Source organism: Tyto alba, unplaced genomic scaffold (assembly GCF_018691265.1).
Source record: "Tyto alba isolate M040663 unplaced genomic scaffold, T.alba_DEE_v4.0 Super-Scaffold_30, whole genome shotgun sequence".
NCBI classification, from domain to species: domain Eukaryota; kingdom Metazoa; phylum Chordata; class Aves; order Strigiformes; family Tytonidae; genus Tyto; species Tyto alba.
This window is the reverse complement of record NW_024881305.1, coordinates 565,124-582,076: the sequence shown is the minus strand read 5'-3', so window position 1 is coordinate 582,076 and position 16,953 is coordinate 565,124. Positions and strand designations below refer to the sequence as shown.

The 16,953-nt window shown below is 53.1% G+C and overlaps 1 protein-coding gene across 2 annotated transcripts in view; it reads right to left on the bottom strand.

Moving 5' to 3' along the window:
* The window catches only part of LOC104363627 (receptor-type tyrosine-protein phosphatase V-like), a 40,767-nt gene that overhangs the window by 1,024 nt on the left and 22,790 nt on the right, over positions 1-16,953 (bottom strand). For both annotated transcript variants that reach the window (XM_042800067.1, XM_033001929.2), the window contains exons 19-39: positions 16,237-16,515; positions 15,864-15,998; positions 15,555-15,765; positions 13,181-13,248; positions 12,881-13,007; positions 12,490-12,537; positions 11,959-12,052; positions 10,957-11,047; positions 10,337-10,413; positions 9,378-9,512; positions 8,715-8,837; positions 8,042-8,202; positions 7,519-7,654; positions 6,838-6,917; positions 5,971-6,058; positions 5,382-5,472; positions 4,639-4,715; positions 4,157-4,291; positions 3,524-3,646; positions 2,841-2,998; positions 2,052-2,187 (exon numbers count right to left, since the gene is read on the bottom strand). In XM_042800067.1, the coding sequence (XP_042656001.1) occupies positions 2,052-2,187; positions 2,841-2,998; positions 3,524-3,646; positions 4,157-4,291; positions 4,639-4,715; positions 5,382-5,472; positions 5,971-6,058; positions 6,838-6,917; positions 7,519-7,654; positions 8,042-8,202; positions 8,715-8,837; positions 9,378-9,512; positions 10,337-10,413; positions 10,957-11,047; positions 11,959-12,052; positions 12,490-12,537; positions 12,881-13,007; positions 13,181-13,248; positions 15,555-15,765; positions 15,864-15,998; positions 16,237-16,515 (2,573 nt within the window). The remainder of the gene's footprint in view (positions 1-2,051; positions 2,188-2,840; positions 2,999-3,523; positions 3,647-4,156; positions 4,292-4,638; positions 4,716-5,381; positions 5,473-5,970; positions 6,059-6,837; positions 6,918-7,518; positions 7,655-8,041; positions 8,203-8,714; positions 8,838-9,377; positions 9,513-10,336; positions 10,414-10,956; positions 11,048-11,958; positions 12,053-12,489; positions 12,538-12,880; positions 13,008-13,180; positions 13,249-15,554; positions 15,766-15,863; positions 15,999-16,236; positions 16,516-16,953) is intronic.

Here is a 16,953-nt window from a genome sequence, read left to right as displayed (position 1 = left end):
CAGAAACTGGGGAGAACTCTGCCCTGCTGGAGTGCACAGGGTCTGGCAATGACCTGAGGCCAGGAGGGAAGACCTCTGGAGCAAGAGTTTCCCTTAGTGGTAGTCTCAGTGTACCTGAGTCAAGTCTGATAGTGGATAAGGATAGATCTCTGCAAGTTCTGAGAGGCAGGCAAAAAGATCTGGGCAGTTTTAGTCCAGTTGCACTGTTTCTCTACTTTTAAAATCACCAAATGATCCATCAGTACCAAATGTGGGTCCAGAGGTCTCAAGCCCACTGTGGATTTGATATGAGGTTCTGCTCCAAAATGCCAGGCTGCTCCAAAATGGTGCTAGGATACGCAACACCCAGGACTGACCACTGCCATGCCAGGGCTCTGGGAAAGGCAAGATGTGGCAAAGGTAAATGAGGTTGTACTCAATGCAAAAAGCTGGAGGGCAGGGCCAGCCTGCAAATGACGTGGGTCAAAATCACATGGTAGCCAGGAAGGGGGGATTAGGAACTTGACAGAGGGGCCTCCAAACATCTTACTAATGAGCTGGCTAAGCTGCAAGTCACGAGAAGACTCATTCCTGGCCAGTGGTGGGTTTACCCCACTGAAGGGCTGGAAAAGCCATGGATCACACAATGGTTGTGGTTCCAGCTCACCAGAGCGTGTTTTCAATAAGCCTGATCTGATTGTGAAGGCCTGACAGCCCAGGATTGACTTCAGACCAGACACACTCAACACCTGGTCAAATGCAAGAACACATCCCCAGAGACGTGTGTTGCACTGGAGCTGGGGGTGTTTAAATACCCTGTAGTTATTCGTGGACAATCCCTCAAAGGTTTATCTTCCTCCTTGTTTGGCTACTCACCCTCCCAAAAAATCAGCTGATGCCCCTAGCATGACAGCAGCATGCCCCTGCCAGAGATAAAGGGGTCCTGGAAAGCCCCCACAGTGATGAAGCAGGCTGGTAGCCACCTGGCAGTAGCGTGGGGCTGGAGGGCAGCCCTGCCTGTCCTTCACTGGCCATGTTGGGATCAGAGTGACCACTGCTCACAGCAAGGTGGGGAGGCAGCCGCCTCTGCTGACCCCCCTCTGTGGGGCAGCAGCTTTTGATTGGTGCTTGCTGTACCTTTATGGGCACACTGTGTCTCCACTTGGCAAGACTGCTGCTGAAATAAATACAAAGGACCTCTCAAGCAGGGGCAGCAGATGCCTTGCCATCCTCTGGCTCTCACCATGCACATGGTTCACATTAATTAAGAATGAGATTAGCTGCTTGCAGGAGACTCTACAGCTGGGAAGCCCTGGAGCAACGTGCCCCAGTTCTGCTGTCCCCTGTGGGGAGGGTTTCCAACATGCTGCATCAGCACGTTCAGCGGTCACTGCAAAAGCAAGCTCTGTCCAGAGGGCATCTGCGCCACCAGTGCCCATCAGGAGTGGCACTCTGGAGGCCTGTGAGGCTGGGCTTGGCTGACACAGCACAGCAGGGCATGGCTGCAGCACCATCAGACAGTGCCACAGCCCACACAGCTGCTGGGCAGCTGCAAATGTGGGAGGGTGTCCCACTGACTCCCTCGAAGGTGGCCCCGGCTGTGGCAGCAGGCAGGGGCTGGGACCAGGCTCTGGGTGTGGGGGGTATGGCAAGGAAAGGCACTGTACCGGGGGAAACCCAGCAGATTCTGGGTATCCAGGCTGACAGCTGTGTCCAGAGGCCAAGGGTGAGCATGCAGGTTTGTCACGCAGCATGGCACCAGGGCTTCATGACTGCCAGAGCAGAATGGGAAGAGTCCCTTGCATTTATCGTGAGCTCATACACAATTTAACCTATTTAACTCCAGAACTAAGGAGATGGAAAGCTCTTCCCTAGGAAAAGTGCCCATAGTCCTTGGTGACTGGCAGAGCTGCAGGGTGGGGAGGAAGCATGGAATAATTCCCTGCATAGGCTGGATGGGCTCCCAGGTGGCAAGTAGACTCCGGGGAGTGGTCAGCATGCTGCCAGCTCCAGACAGCTCCACATCAATGTTCTGTTCTGCCCAGCCCACCACCTTCCTCCTTCTCACCTACCAGAGTTGGGGTCATGAGACAGCAGCTTCTTGTCAGCTGGAGGGTTACACCGTAGACATCCACAGTTCTCTCAGCTTTCATCTGGTGCAGCAGGCAATCCAAGGAGATCAATGTCCCCATTTGGCTCACGCCACCGCTGCAAGGGACAAGGGAGGGACATTGATGCCAGGCCAGGCTGAGCTGAACCTCTCTGAGGCCAAGAAGGCAGAAAGCCCGCGAAAAAACATGCAGCAACTGAGTACTGGGGGAGATAGAGGACTGTGAGCACTGGTCCAGGTGGTAGGGAGCCCTGTGCTGACCAAGGGGATGGGACTCCAAAGTGCCCACTGAAGTAGTCTGGAGATCCAGCCTACCCTGCTCTGCTGAGCTGTGCATCCCTCACCCAAGCCAGCTCTACTGATGTGCCATCTGTGTTGGCCTCTGTGGAACTGTATGCTCTCCCTGGCTGCAAGCAGATGAGGACATCAGAGATGCTCCCAGGATCCTAGCACTAAGCCCAGGGATAGCCTGGGCACCTCAGACTGGGAACGTCTGCTCCATCCACGCTTGCCCTTGGCCCAGCCCTCTTTGCCCTCCCTTCTCCCATGTGTTTGGCAGAGCACTGCTTCATCTGACCTCCCAAGCTCAGTGCTTCCCTGGCTCCCATGCACCTCGTCTCAACATGTCCCAGACCCTTGGGGTCCTTGGTGGAGGGTGCAAGCTTGATGGTGGCCAAGCCAAGGCACTGTGCAGCCTGGTGGGTACCAGCTCTGGGAGGCTGCCCATGGCTGGAGCAGTAATGTAATGTACCTGCAGTGCAGCAGGAGAGGGCTGGCTCTCTTCCAGTGGGGCATGCACCGTCTGACAGCAGTGAGGAGCTCCACCAGGCTCTGGACATCTGGCTGCTTCCTGCTGCTCCAGAGCGTGTATAGGAACTGTTGTACCTGCCTCTCCTTTGCTTTCTTCTCCTGGTGAGACACAGAGTTGACATGGCTTATGGGAAGGGATGGGTGAGTTTGGATGCAGAGGGGTCCCAGCTCTCCAGACCTTAGGCTGTCAGGTGCTTTCCTGAGCTAACTGCTAGCTTCCCTAAAGCTATTCAGGCAATCTGCTGGGGCACTGCTTGTCACCAGCAGTGCCAGAGGCACCAGTGGGTATGGTGCCTCTGGCAACCTGCTCTCCTTCCCCACAGCACTCTGACCTTGGGAGGGAGACTGAGAACTGTGTGGGTATTTTCAAAGGTCAGAAAGACCTATCAGCAAGGACGAGGGGAAGCCTCCAAGGCCTCTCCTGTACATCTCCTATGTCCACTCAGCAGATGTTCTGGATGTTGCAACCTAGATTCTCTCCTGCATTTGTGGACTGCTGTCAGTCTGATTTTGCAGCTCAGACAAGTCTCCATGGACCATTCAGCCCTTGTCCCTGCACACCTGTTTGCTAGCAGTGAAGAATACCTTGAGCAGTGGGAGGCAGGCCTCCCCATCAACACATACGTGTTTGATTTTGAGCTGAATACACCTCCATCCATAGACGAGCTTCTCTGTGCCACACTGGATGGTCAGCATCTTTGTGCAGAGAGAGTCTCCTTCCAGGGGCCAGCACGCCTCTCTTGTGACCTGTGTGCAACAGCGAGTTTGGCTTCATGTTGAGGGTTACCATCTCTCAGATCAGTCACCATCTTAGGGGTCTGTGATGGGGCTGGATCGAGAACACCCCCAACATGTCAGTTCATCCCCTAGCTAAACCCTGAGTGAGTTTTGGAAATGACAGAAAATTGCAGCCAGCTTCCCTGTTAACACAGAGCTGCTTGGCAGTGGGAATCTGCTCGACAAATGCTCTCCACCTTGGGTGGTCAGAGGCAGGAGCTGCTGTCCTTGGGAGATGCAGCTTGAAGATTACCAGCTGAGTCCAGGGCTGTGGACTGCATGGTGGGCAGACAGAACCTGTCTCCTGTGACAAGCTGTGGGAACACTTTGACACAGGAAAGGTTCAGCTTTAGCTAAGCTGTATCTGCACCCCTGCTTCAGAAGGCAGTGAAAAGAGTTCAAATTTCAGAGCTGTGCTAGCTTCCAACTCCATAAACACATCGCTGCTCTGCCATGGCACAGGCAGGCATGGCACCTTACCTCCCCCTTCTCCTGCCATGGGAGAAGTGTCAGGATGGTGTGAACATCCTGTTCCCATACCAGGGTCCAGAAGTCCTCCACAGTTAACTTGTCAGGCCCCTGGACAGCCAGATACTCCCTGCTGGAGCTGAAGCCCTGGATGGGGAACAAGAATGTCACTCTTCTGCTGGAGTGGGTGGCACAGGTTCCCCATCAGCTCCCATGGCTGTGGGAGAGATCGGGAAAAGAAGGGAAGGAAGCTCATCAGGTCAGGAGGCAATGAAAGAAAAGAAAGCACAGAGGGAGGAAAGTAAGGACAGCCCAAACTGGGCAGGTGAGTGTAGACACATCCTCAGTCCCCCCAGTCCCCTCTTGTCCACCCAGGATCACAGCGGCAGTGAGCAGTGCAGGAACTAGCTGCTCCCCAGGGAGAAGGGCATGGTGAGGAAGGGGCAGCATCATCTGCTGCCTGTGGGACCCAGGCAGAGAGGTGGGCAACTCACCGGGACATGCCACACCTGCAGGAGACCTGAGAACGGGCCCTGTTCCAGCAGGGAAAACTTCACTCTGGAGCGATCATCTGCAAAATATATGGGAGGTGGAGGGATCCAGGGCAGCCTTGTGTTCACACAGCTCCTGCAGACCAACTGCCTGACTTTGCACAGCCACAGAAATGCAATCTCTCATTCACCATTTCGCTGCAAAGTGTTCCCCTCCACAGTGCTCTTCTCCAGATTATGAACATTGGTCCCCAAAAGACAGGTCTCTATCCCAACCTCCTGCTCAAAGCAGATACAAGCAGTGCAGGTTGCTCAGTGTCTCAGCTGATGGACATCTGCATATCCTGCAGATGCTCTGGGTCCCTGTTCCAGTGTTTGGTCACCTTCATGGGAATTAATTTTTCCTTATACTGACTTGGTTTACGTTTCCAAATCACCCCTATTGCCTCTTGTCCTTCCATGGTGCACCTCTGAGAAAACTCTACATTTTCTCTGTGCCCTCAGAGCAGGTAGCTGAAGAGAGCAATAAGATTTCCGCTTTGCCTTCTCTCCTCCAGGCCGAATAAACACATCTATCTCAGTCCCATACATCATGTGCTCCACCCCTGAAACACCTCAGTAGCCTTTTGGTGGACTCACTTCAGTGTGTCAAAATATTTTCTTGAACTGTGGAGCAGCAGCCCGGGTTAAGCCTGGCTCCATGCAGGTAGAGGAAGGAAGAAAATGCCAGATGTCACAGAACTTACATGGGAGGATGCTGGAAGACGGCCGTGTCTGCTGGTTGCCTGAAGATGGTGTTGCAGAGCTGGCTTCTTCCTTGACAACCTCTAGGAGAGTCTGCCAGAGTGAAAGAGAGTGGAGGAAGCAGTGAGTGGGGAAGGGTCAGGAGGAGCAGGAGGAACTGGAGACTCCTGAGGACACCTGCCCTCAGCAGAGGGAAGGTTATAGTTGCAGATGCAGAAGCCTTAGCAGGGGTGCTGTATGACCACCTCTGGAGGTGGGTGGGCTCCCAGGTCTGCTCCACGCTGTCAGGAGATGGCTGCAGCTCTCTGTAGGAGCATGGTGTTCAGGTAGGTCCCTACCCTGTATGGTGTCTGGGAAGGACAGACCCCGATCAGTACAGAATGCACAAGGGAGTGATTTGCCTGCGGCCACAATGCTGTGAAGAGGGAACACTGCCAGGCAGCCAGGCATGTGGAAATTGGGGCATGGGACCTACTCAGGAGGCACTTACTGGGTGTCCCCCAGCCTGACCAGGTGCAATCACTCCCCAGGTCCCCCCAGTACATATGTCTATGGAAGTGCTCCCTGCACCCTGCCCAGACCAGCTCTCACCTCATATTCCCTCAGGAAGCCCATGTGAGACTTGGCTGCCTTCTGCGCATAGTGTTGAGCAAAACTTTTCAGTGGGATGGGGCAGGACCTAGGGAGAGAAACCGGGGGTAAGGGCGAGGTTGAGAAAACTCAGCAGCATCCAGGCTGTGCCTGAAGTAAGAGGACAGGGCTGTGAGCAGATCTTCATCCCTGAAATGCCGGGGCCCTCGCAGGTCCCCAGCCCAGCTCTGGTCCATGCCAACCTGCTCTCCCCCAAAGGCAGATCTCAGGTGTGGCACAGCTCTGGGCCCATTCCCAAGATGCAGCAAGGACAATGACATCTTGTTCTGCCTGAGGGAGGAGACAATTTTGCCATAAAGATAGGTATGTGACCTCCAGACGTAGGCTCAGAGACAATGAGGTACGTGGGCAAAGCCATGCCTAGCCTGACCGTGTTCCCTCCTCTTGGTCTCCATTAGAAGGGACATCTCAAGGTCACCAAGTTGCCACGGGACCCTCCAGTTTGAACCTATCTCTAGGGCATCCCTGTGGGTTGGGAAGCCAGGGGCTGATCAAAACAGCTTCCCCAGGACATCTCTGCAGCTTATTGGCATTAGTGTAGCTCAGGAGACTGGAGGAAAGGAGGATGCGGTCCTCCAATCCCTCCCAGTGTGCCCAGTGACTCACACCTAGTTCTGGACTGGGATCCCCAAGCTGCAGGGAACAACCAGCCCTGGGCTGAAAAGACCAGGTGGGACAACTAGTTGGGCTTCCCCATCCTTCTCTCCTGGAGCCAAGGCTCAAGCTGGGGTCAGGATCCCAGTTTGCTGCCTGAAGGGGCTGTGGATCACAGTGGACAGTGGCAGGCAAAACACAGCAGGCCCTTACCTCTCCGTCCCTGATAAACTCAGGAGTGGTTCTTCCAAGATCTTTTCCAGGATACAGCTGTGCAGGAAAATATATTGGGACTGAAAGGCAAAGGCAGACAGCAATGTAGAGCACTGGCACCACACAGACAGCATGAAAGGGTGTGTATGGCACTGCCTAGTAGGCAGAGGGTGTCCTACATTCAGGCCCTAAAAGCCCTAAATTCATGCCCAAAAGATCCTGGCTACTTCAGTCTCAGAGCCCCTGGATCTTTCCACTGGCTCCATCTGTCTACCCTGAGGGGTAATACTGACATCTTGTCCCAGCCCTGAGTGCTGGAAATATTAGATAAGCTGTGGAGCATCACAAGCCAATGACATGGTATGGGTTAAGAATTGCCCACTAAGGGCCCGATCCTGTTCTTGGGGTGCTCTGGGGTGTTCCTGAGTCTCCTGGGAGGGCTCTGAGACTCTGGTTGTTGCTGCTGTGGGTCTAGCAGGGCATGACGCTGATGGACATCCCCACAGCTGAGTAATTTCCACTCCAGATGAGCTGCTGCTTTGAGCTGCACCATGACAGTGTCAGGCTGGGGACCAGTCTGGGAGAGCTGGGTCTGGCTGGCCAGATCATCTGTCTGCCAGCCCTGATAGCTTTTACACTGGGGAGAAAGGGGCCTGGGGGAAGAGGAAGCAGAGGTCTTACCAGCGTCTGAATCATCAGATAACGGTTCATCCTCAGGGCATAAACAACACCAAACGTGTCCACCACCTTCTCCTGCTTCATCTGCTGCAGCAGCTGGTCCAGGGCAATGAAGGTACCAGTGCGGCCCACCCCAGCACTGAGAGCACAGACAGCAAGGGTTAAACATCGCCTGACCCCACAGCCCATAGTCTCCCCTTCTGCTGCTCGATATGGCTCCCAGATGCTGCACCTTAGGGCACCAGCCTGAGTATCCTGGGGCACTAGTGCGAGAACGACATAAGGCTGAGGAGCCATTCAGACTGGCTGGATGGGTGCTGACCACCTCCAGCTGCCCCGTCCCCTGGGACTGGGGAGCAGGCTGCAAGCAAGCCCGGCATCCCCAGCGCCCAAGCAGGAGGCTTTCTACAGACCAGCTGTGTCTGCCAGGCGCTGCTTTCCCTCCCAGCCCGTGTACAAGCAGGACCCTCGTTCCCCATCCCTCTCCCATCATCCTCTCCCACCATATCCCAGGGCAGAGCCTCACCTGCAGTGCACGAGGGTTGGCCCCGCATCCTTGGTGCTCTGGATGTGCTCCCGGACCAGCTCTCTGAAGGTCATAATAGAAGTGGTGGACTCTGGAATCCCGTGGTCAGGCCATGCCGTGTAGTGCAGGTGGGACACGCGCCGCTCTGCCTGCAGACCCTCCTGCCAGGGGGGACGTTGGTGATCGGTGTGCAGCCCACAGGGACAGGGACATGCTTGAGTCCTGCAGCCCTGAGAGCACTCAGGTGCTTGGGGACACCCAACTCAGCTGCAAGGAACAGCCAACGCCAGGTGTGCTGCACTGCCTGGTGGGTCCTGCTCCTCTGTCCTCTGTCCCACAGCCCCCTGCCCTGATGAGGCACATGGAGGTGGCAGGGAAGACACGTGCCTTTGACTGGCAGGGAACATGTCCTTGAAGCTGGAGGCTGTGTCCCAGTGCAGGGACATGGAAAGGAGAGAGCAAGGGTGGACAGCAGTGGTGATACATGTTGGACACTTCTGTGTTACCAAGTCTGATGGGACAGACTTCTCCTCAGGGGACTAGATCTTCTTTGAACGCCACTAATTTCAGGGAAAGGAAATTTTGCTACCACCACAGAGGAGAAATGACACTGCATCCCATGCAAACTCCCAGCCCTTGACAGGTCCCTGAGTCTTCTTGGGTCCTTACTCACATGCCACAGTTTGAACTCGCGCATGGTCCACTCCTCGGAGCTGCTCTGCATCAGCAGGTGGACCTGGACCTGCCCGTAGGAGACTGGGGAAGATTCAGACGGCCAGTAATGATCACAGAGGACCTAGAGCACAGGCAGGATGGGGTCCCAGTGAGGGCCCAGGTCCCACCGGGTGACCTCCTGGCTCCCTGGAAGCATCCAGAGAGCAGCAGTTGTGCAGGGAGCCAGGGCAGGTCTTGGGGAGCTTCCTCTTCCCACAGGGAGCTTTTCACAGCTCTCCCCCACCTCCCCTTTGGATCTCAGCCTCCTCCCGTGAAAAGGACCTGTGTAGGTCACATCATCCCTGTAGACTGGAGGAACAGTCCACGTGGGGTGTCTCATCCAGAGGCAAGTGGTACTTTCAGACGCTGCATAAGCATCTGAGGGTGATGGGCACGGTTCCAATTAAGCTCCACTTCTGCCCCTTCCTACCCCAAGCTAACGCTGAGCTGAACACATCAGCCTCTGTTCCCCCCAGATTGCCTGTTGGGAAAGCTGTGTGGCCCATGCTCACCCTGCAGCCACTTCCGAGCAGGGGTTGGTGGAGGGCACAAACTGAGCTCACACGACCAGTTCTGGGCTTAGCTGGGGCTGGCACATGGAAGCCCAGCAGTGCTGACCTACCCGCCCGTTCTCCATGCACACAGTCAGCATGATGATGTTGCAGACATTTTGCTCCCACACCAGCCTCCAGAAGTCCTCTATTGTTTTCTTCAGGGGCCCCTGGGTGGCAATGAACTCCTGCTGGGATGTATAGCCCTGAGCAATAGGCAGACAGGAGGAGTTGGCAAGTTGCTGACGTGGGTGGATCCTGCCCTGGGACAGTCTGCCTGGTCTGCTTTTGTGGTAGAGGGATAAACGCCCTTTGCCCCTAGCCCTTGCAGACACAGTATCCAGGCAGCTGATCTCAGAAGCAGCTGATTTCACAGGAAGCATGTGCTGCCCACTAAGTGCTCTCTGCATAGTTGGAATAAAGATGTGACACCCACAATTTCCCTCCAAGCAGTTCCTCATTCAGCCTAACCAGGAAAAGACAGATCTGGGTCTTTCTTGCGCCCCCCAGTCATTGCTGAAGGTAGGATGAGCATGCAAGGTCTCAGGCTGCTTCTTTGCCTTTTCCCCTTTGACACACACACATCCCGCAGATCCATATACCTGAATATGTATGCTGTGGGCCCTGCCTGTTACCTGGGAAAATCTCCCGGATAGATGATGTGGACACAGCTCCAGGTTTGTTCAAATGCAGCTACACAGACCAGAAGGAGAAAGAGCAAGCAGAGAGACAGGGCAGTAAGCTGGGAAATGATGGGAAGAGGATAGTCCTCAAGAAGAAAGCAGAAAACTTTGCCAGTCTCCCCACACTCACACCTCTGCATTCACAACATTTGCCATCTGATGATCTCCATCAACCCCTGCTAAAAGGCAACTACGCATCTCCGCCTGACCCCCAGCTCCTTGCCAGCCTGTGCCAGCTGTGGCTTCAGCGGCAGCTCTTGCCCACCAGCCCTCACAACCTCAATCCAGGCAGTTGCTGATGGTGCCTCGTGGCCATGCCTCTGTGGGGAAGGCAAGTGGGCACTCACAGGCATGAAGTTGGCATTGATGTAGTCTGAGTGTGGATCCTCCCCCAGCTGGCTCAGCTTGACCCGAGAGTGATCATCTGAAAGAGACCATGCCTGCGTGACCCCCCAAAGCAGCCCTTCACCAAGACAGAGCCATCTCCTCTTTACCTGGGTAACAAACTGGGAGAAGCCCCAGCAGCTCCATGTGTGCAGCCAGCAGTGAGGCTCTGTGCTCAGCCAGGTGCTTTCTCCCTGGAGAGGTGAGCATTGTCTGCCAGCTAGGTTAGCAGGGGGGTAAGAAAGCAGAGCTGATATCATGAGACTCATTGGAGAAGCCCTGGGACACTTGTGGTCTCCCTTTGTTCTCCAGCTGAGACCCATCCCTGAGCTGGGTTTGCCCATCACCTGCCCAGCAGCCTCCTGGAGGAGCTGAGGGTGATGGCCCAGTCCTTGCTCAACCCTTAAGCTTTCAGTCTCCAGCAGGAAAAGGGAAAGTGAGGCCCATTTCAAGACTCCTTCTCCCAGGAGAGAAGCCAGGCACTGTGAACCCTGAAGCAATGCAAGGTGAACCTGTCCCTGTGCACTGCAGTGTAAACTCTCACCCTGGATGTTGGGGGGAAGGGCAAGGAGACAGCACTTACAGGGTAGCACATGGGGATATCTGTTTTTGGAGATATTTGCTGGTAGCTCAGCCTCCACCTTTGGCTGCTCCTTCCCAACTTCCTTCAGCTCCTGTAGGACCAGGGAGAAGATAAGTACAAATGTCTCTCTGAAGAGCTCATGACCAACCCAGCTCCCTGCTCATGGCCAACAGCTCTGTCTGGTGGTTAAAGAGGGTCACCCACGCACAGGGAACTTCTCTACTCCTCCCTTAGTATGGCCTGCGAACTCTGAGCCATAGGTGGCTTTTCCCAGCATCTCTTCCAACAGCACTGTTGTATTTAAAAGAAAACAAGTCCAATAACAAATAGTGGGGGAAAAAAACCCTCAGAAATCAGAACTCTACCAAGCATTTCAGAGAATTTGGGGCTGAGAAAACAGAAACATCTTGTGCTGCAAAAACAGAACTATCTTGTGTTTCTGTCCTCACTCAGAAAGCCAGCGAAGGGTGATCTAAGAAAGAATTGAAATCGCTGATGGCACTTCAAAAGGTGCTGGCAGCAGAACAATTCAGAGCCTGCACATGTTGGCAGTGGGAGCTAGTGAAGGTAGCCTGAGGTGAATTTTACAGCCTTGCCCTATAGCTCTGAGAGTTCTCCTTGACCTTCCTTCTGGCTGCAGGCTATTTTCTGATGCTCTCAAGGTGGATCTTACTGCAACACCACTCAGCATCTTCACCTCCAGTCCAGGCCTGGGGCCCTTAGCTTTGTCTACCAGCAGCTACAGACAGTGTTAGTTCACCTCATGCCACAAACAATACATGTTTCTATCAGAAGTTGAACAAAACAGGTATTGAGCAAAAGAATTGCCTGATCACTTGCTCCATCCAATATTTGGCCTCCAAGACTGCCTAGTAGGGTGGCTGGATTTCTAGAGAGATGATCTACTATCCCTGGAGGTGAGAAGTCCATACAGACCACCCAGCAGCACAAGCTACCTAGAAGAGAAATTAAGTCTCAACTCTATCAGGGGTCTCATCTCACCTCAAACTCCTGGAAAAAAGCGTGGTTAGCACTTGCTGTCTTCATCTCATAGTACTGCTTGAAGTTCTGTATGGGAATTGGCCGACAAACATTTCTGCATGAAATTAAGTCCAGAGGAAAACTTGCCTTAGCTATTGGGAGGTCTGGCAGGCCAGTCAGGTGGGCAGTGAGACAGCCCAGCCTTGAGACCTGCAGTAACTGGATGCACACACATAGGGATGGTTTATAGCACACATCATTGCCAAGGGAACTGGGTCCAACAGAGCATTAATTAAACACTGGGAGGGATTTCAGGATGATGAGGATACTCTCCTTCAGCAGAAGCCTTGCAGAGGAGGTGTAGGCAATGCATTGACTTGGAATGAAGCTGGGCAATAAATATGGAAAATGGGAAAGCCTAAGATTTAAAAATAACTGAAAGACAGGAGGCAGAGTTGGATCCTTCTGAGTCAAAGCATGAGAAAGGAAGTAGGTGAAGGACTCTGGGACCTGCTGTGGGGACACGCAGAGAGGGAAGACGCCAGCACTCACCTCAAGCTGTAGGTCACCATTTCCTGGGGCAGGCTGCTCTTCTTGGTTCTAGAAGCAAAGCATGGGAGATGTTATTCTTCCCCACAGTGTGGGGACACACGCTGTGAGCATATTACATACTGCTGGTTTATGGAGCACTTGTGAGCAGACTGGTTACATCAGGCACACTGCCTTGCACACGTGTAGGGTTCTGTGAATTAATTGCACACGAGCATCTCCCCTCTTGCCTCTGCCTTTTGCTTCTGTGCTTGCCAGACACAACGCCACTAGCAGGTGTCCTAGTTTACCTAAATTTCTTTTTATACCCTCTCACTGCTCTTCCTCTGGGCCTGCCACTGAAGGCTGGGCTTCTCAGCTTGCACCCAGCAGGTAAGAGATGGCTCATTCTCACCTCTTTGCTCTGAGCTGTTTCCAGTAGACCAAAGTAAAAATAGCTGCAAGTGTCAAGACAAACCCCACGACGATTCCAGCAATTATTGGCATTGAGAGTGGAGCTGTGTCTGCACTGGATCCAGCAGCTGGAATGAAAAAGAGATAGAACGGACAGAAGTAAGAGTCAGTAAATGGCTGTATTTACTCTGTTTATTGTATTTGCTACAGACCATGATCTCCCCCTGGCTTACCACTGTCAGGTTGTTTATTATCTCCAACCTACCCAGCCAGGTGGGGAAGATGGCATTTTCCATCTTACCTGAGAACAGGGTGAATGTCACTGCAGGGGTCACTGGGTCATATTTGGTGAAGGCGGCAATGCTGAACCTAGGGTAAAGCAGAGCTCTGCTGTCAGGGGCAATCCGAACTGAGCACAGCACCCATGGAGCTGGCAGCAGGAAGACCCAAGAGAATAGGACAGCTGCCTCTGTTTTGAAATGCTGTATTGGAAGAAGCTGGTTTTCTGGTAGGCATTCAGGGAATGTGTAGAAATGGTCTTTCCTCCATTTTCTGCCCCTTGGACAAGTTTGTTGCACTTGGGAGAACACGAGAAAATGTTCAGAAAGCACAAATGGGAAGCAGCTCTCCTCCAAAGAGTTATTTGCATAGACAGGTAGAAAGTTTCTGCTCTCTTATAGGACACAAACAAGGAAAGACAACAGTAAGCAGGGTAAAACAAGTTGAGTTGAGTCACTGTCTTAGTTCTCAATTAATGGGCTGACATGTCCTCATGCACACAGAAGTGGCTGGTGCATCCTCTTCCCTATGGAGATCTGCCCTACATCCTTCACCTGGCAGTGTGCACACCAAGTCTCACAGCTCCCTGCAGAACTGACTTCTTTCTGAGCATGTAATTTGGAAGGGTAGGTCTTCCGGTGCCCTAAATGCAAACTAAGGCTTTCAAACGTAGCTTTAGATTTTTAGCAGCCAAGGGTTTGTGGAGCCCTGTGTGAGTCCCCTCTGGCAGCACCCTGGAACTGGCTGCCAGAGCAAAGACCTCTTTGGAAACTGATCCTGCAGATACCAGAGCATGAGAGATAAGGGCTTGTGGATAAAAAACTCACTGAAAGATAGGAAGGGCTGGCTTTCAGTGTGGAGATAGGCTGTCAGCTGTATCTGCTTTTCACCACACTACTAATGATTAACCAGGAAAGCAGCACAGTGCACTGAGGATACATGCTGTTTAGGGCAGCCAAATTGAAAGCAAGCTGTGAAGAGATGCAAAAGGATCTGCTAGTTCTGAGTAACTGGCCAGTTAAGTACATGTTATTGAATCCTAGTAGGTAGACTAATCACAGCCTGATAGCTCTGAATTAGCTGCTACCCTGAAGGAGGTTGATGTCAGAGTGAAAATGGCAGCTGGGAAGCAGGGAGGGCAGATATACACTCTCAGACTGACTGAACAGTATTTGAGGGGTGGAGGGGTATCCCAGTGTGTTTGTGCTGTTGTTAAACTCCCCGCAAGGCTCATGGCAGATCTTGGTCTGAGCCAATGTGTTGTAACACAGACCCAACTCATGCCCATGCTGTCCGCTGTCTCAGCTGTGCTGGCTGGAGCAGAAGGCCAGATCTGAGGCTGGTAGGGATAAGCACTAAGGCTTGCCCTGCCTTGCCTGAGGGTGAGTCAGGCAGGACCGTTGGCAATAAAGAATAGATGATGGACAGTCAATCTCAAACCTACCGAATCAATTGGAAACTCTCCCGTGACAGTTCAGGAATCACACCACCTGGGTGGGCATGGGATGGGAATGTATCATTGTGCAGTTCTGCCAGGCATAGGTATATACGTACATACAGTACCTAGGGAGAGCCCAAAGAGCTGGTTTCTTGCTCTTGGTGATCCTATTCTGGGTGAGATTTCCAAGGGAATGGCTCTCATGAAACTCCCTCTTTTCCCACTCCCCTGATGCAGCCCAGTGTTAACACCAATCTCTATTCTCTGCCAGTGCTGCCCCAAACAGCAGCTTGAGTATATGGCAACATGTGTAAATCTAACATGACTCTTTAAGAATCAATGTAAGTTTTTCATGTAAGTGCAGAGACTGCACATAGAAAAAGTAGAGAGTGAAGCAGAAAAGAAGGAAGGAGAGCCAGCAGGTCCAAACACAACAACAGGGACCTCGACTCCACTCACCAGGAGAACTTAAAGGCAGATCTAATTCTCGCTTCATGCATAGGGGAAAGTGAAGCTCGCTCTCATGCATGCACTCTTTCATGGTCTTTCTCTTTTCCCAATACTATCAGCAACTTCTATCACTAGTCAGCCACCCTTGCTGTAAGATTCTTTAAACTGAAGTGGGACAACCTTCCAGATTCTGGGGGAGCCCTTTGTCAGAGAAATGTCTGGGGACATTTCATATCTTTAGCCCTCTGCTAATATAGCAGCTCACAATTTCATCACTTCTGCTCTCCCTTTCCCTGCCCACTTACACTGTCTAATATTTTCCAGTATGCCAGCCCTTCTGTCCCTCAAATGCTGCTTAGTGGAGCAGCCCCTGGAGTTCATTGCTGGGTGTCTGGGGAATACAAGGGTGAGGTGACATCCAGGGAGCCAGTGGCACCTTGCAGGGACATGTGCAGTCCCTCTTCTGCTCCAGCCCCTTCCCCTCAGGAGGGGTGTTGGCATCTCTCACCTGTACTGTTCATTGGATTTCAGCTTCCCATTGCAAGTTGCCCTGGACTGGCCGCACTCCTCTGTTCCCACTGGCACTCGCCAGGTTTCAGGGGAGCTCCTGGCGCTCGGATGGAAGGGATTGGGGATTAGCACAGCCAGGTAGGAGTCCTCTGTCCCATAATAGTGGTCATACCACGTGCTGGACATGATTTCCCGGGTGGGCCTCAGCACTGAAGGGGAATGTACAAAATGACAGTGGTAGTCCCAAAGTGATGTCCAAGGGACCCACTGCCCTCCACTGCAGATCAGGATGTTCAGGGGCACTTACGTGAATCATTAGTGGTAGCAATGACACCATAATACTCGATCTGGCCGTTCTCCTCACTGAACAGGTCAGATGAAATGATAACTGTGGAGCTGGCCTCCACCTGGAAGATGTCTGCTCGCAGGGGTGGAGGCAGGGCTGGAAGAGGAACCAGGAAGCACAGTCTGTTAGTGTGTCTCTGCTCCCATAGACCCACCACGCATTGCTCAGCCTGTAACTGGTCCCAGCATCACTGCCCAGAGCCCTGACCCACTGCAGTTTGGTGCAGGACCACATGGGACTCACAGGCATCTGAAAGAGTCCCCGAGTCTAATTAGCAACACTGGGTGTCTTCTCTGGGGGTCTATGTCAAGGTTGTGGAAAGAAGGGGACTCACCCTCCACTGTTGTGTTGCAGAGGAGAGTCACAGCCTGGCTCCTCATTGCATTCATGCCCACTGTGCTCACAGTGATTCGGTAGGATGAGTTTGGCCCCAGCCCCTCCAGACTGGCCTCATTTGTAGGGATGCTCATGACATACTTGGAGGTGGGAGGTCCATCAGAGAGTCTCTCTGTCACCACTTCATAAGCCTCCACATCTCCAGGAGAGCTGGTCCAGTTCAAGTATAGGCTCCTTGACTCTGGAAGGCATTGCACATTCTCCACCGGGTTTGGGACTGCGAAGGAGATATGGCAGGCTCTGAACTTACTGGATCAGAGAAATCCCACCCTCAGCCCATGCATCAGCCCAGAGCCACTATGGTCCTCTGCTGCCTGTCCCTAGGTCAATGAGAGAGGAGCAGAGCTGGACATCTGTGATCTGGGAACCTTCTGTGCCAAGGGCCACAGGACAAGGCAAAGGGGTCAGGGCCTGACCAGATGTTTTATAAGAGAAGCAAACCAACAGAGATCTCTGCAGAGTCTGCTTTGCTTCACAGGTGGCCAGACCATGAGGTGATGGGAAATCTCCGTGATGGGGGCTAGCTTAAAGAGCTGATGGCTACCAGAGGGACACCTTGCTGGCATTCTTTATCTCTCACCATGAAGACTTCCCATGCTTCTGTTGACATGCATTTCTCCCCCTTCCAGCCTGCACTCCTCCCATCCCCACAGCA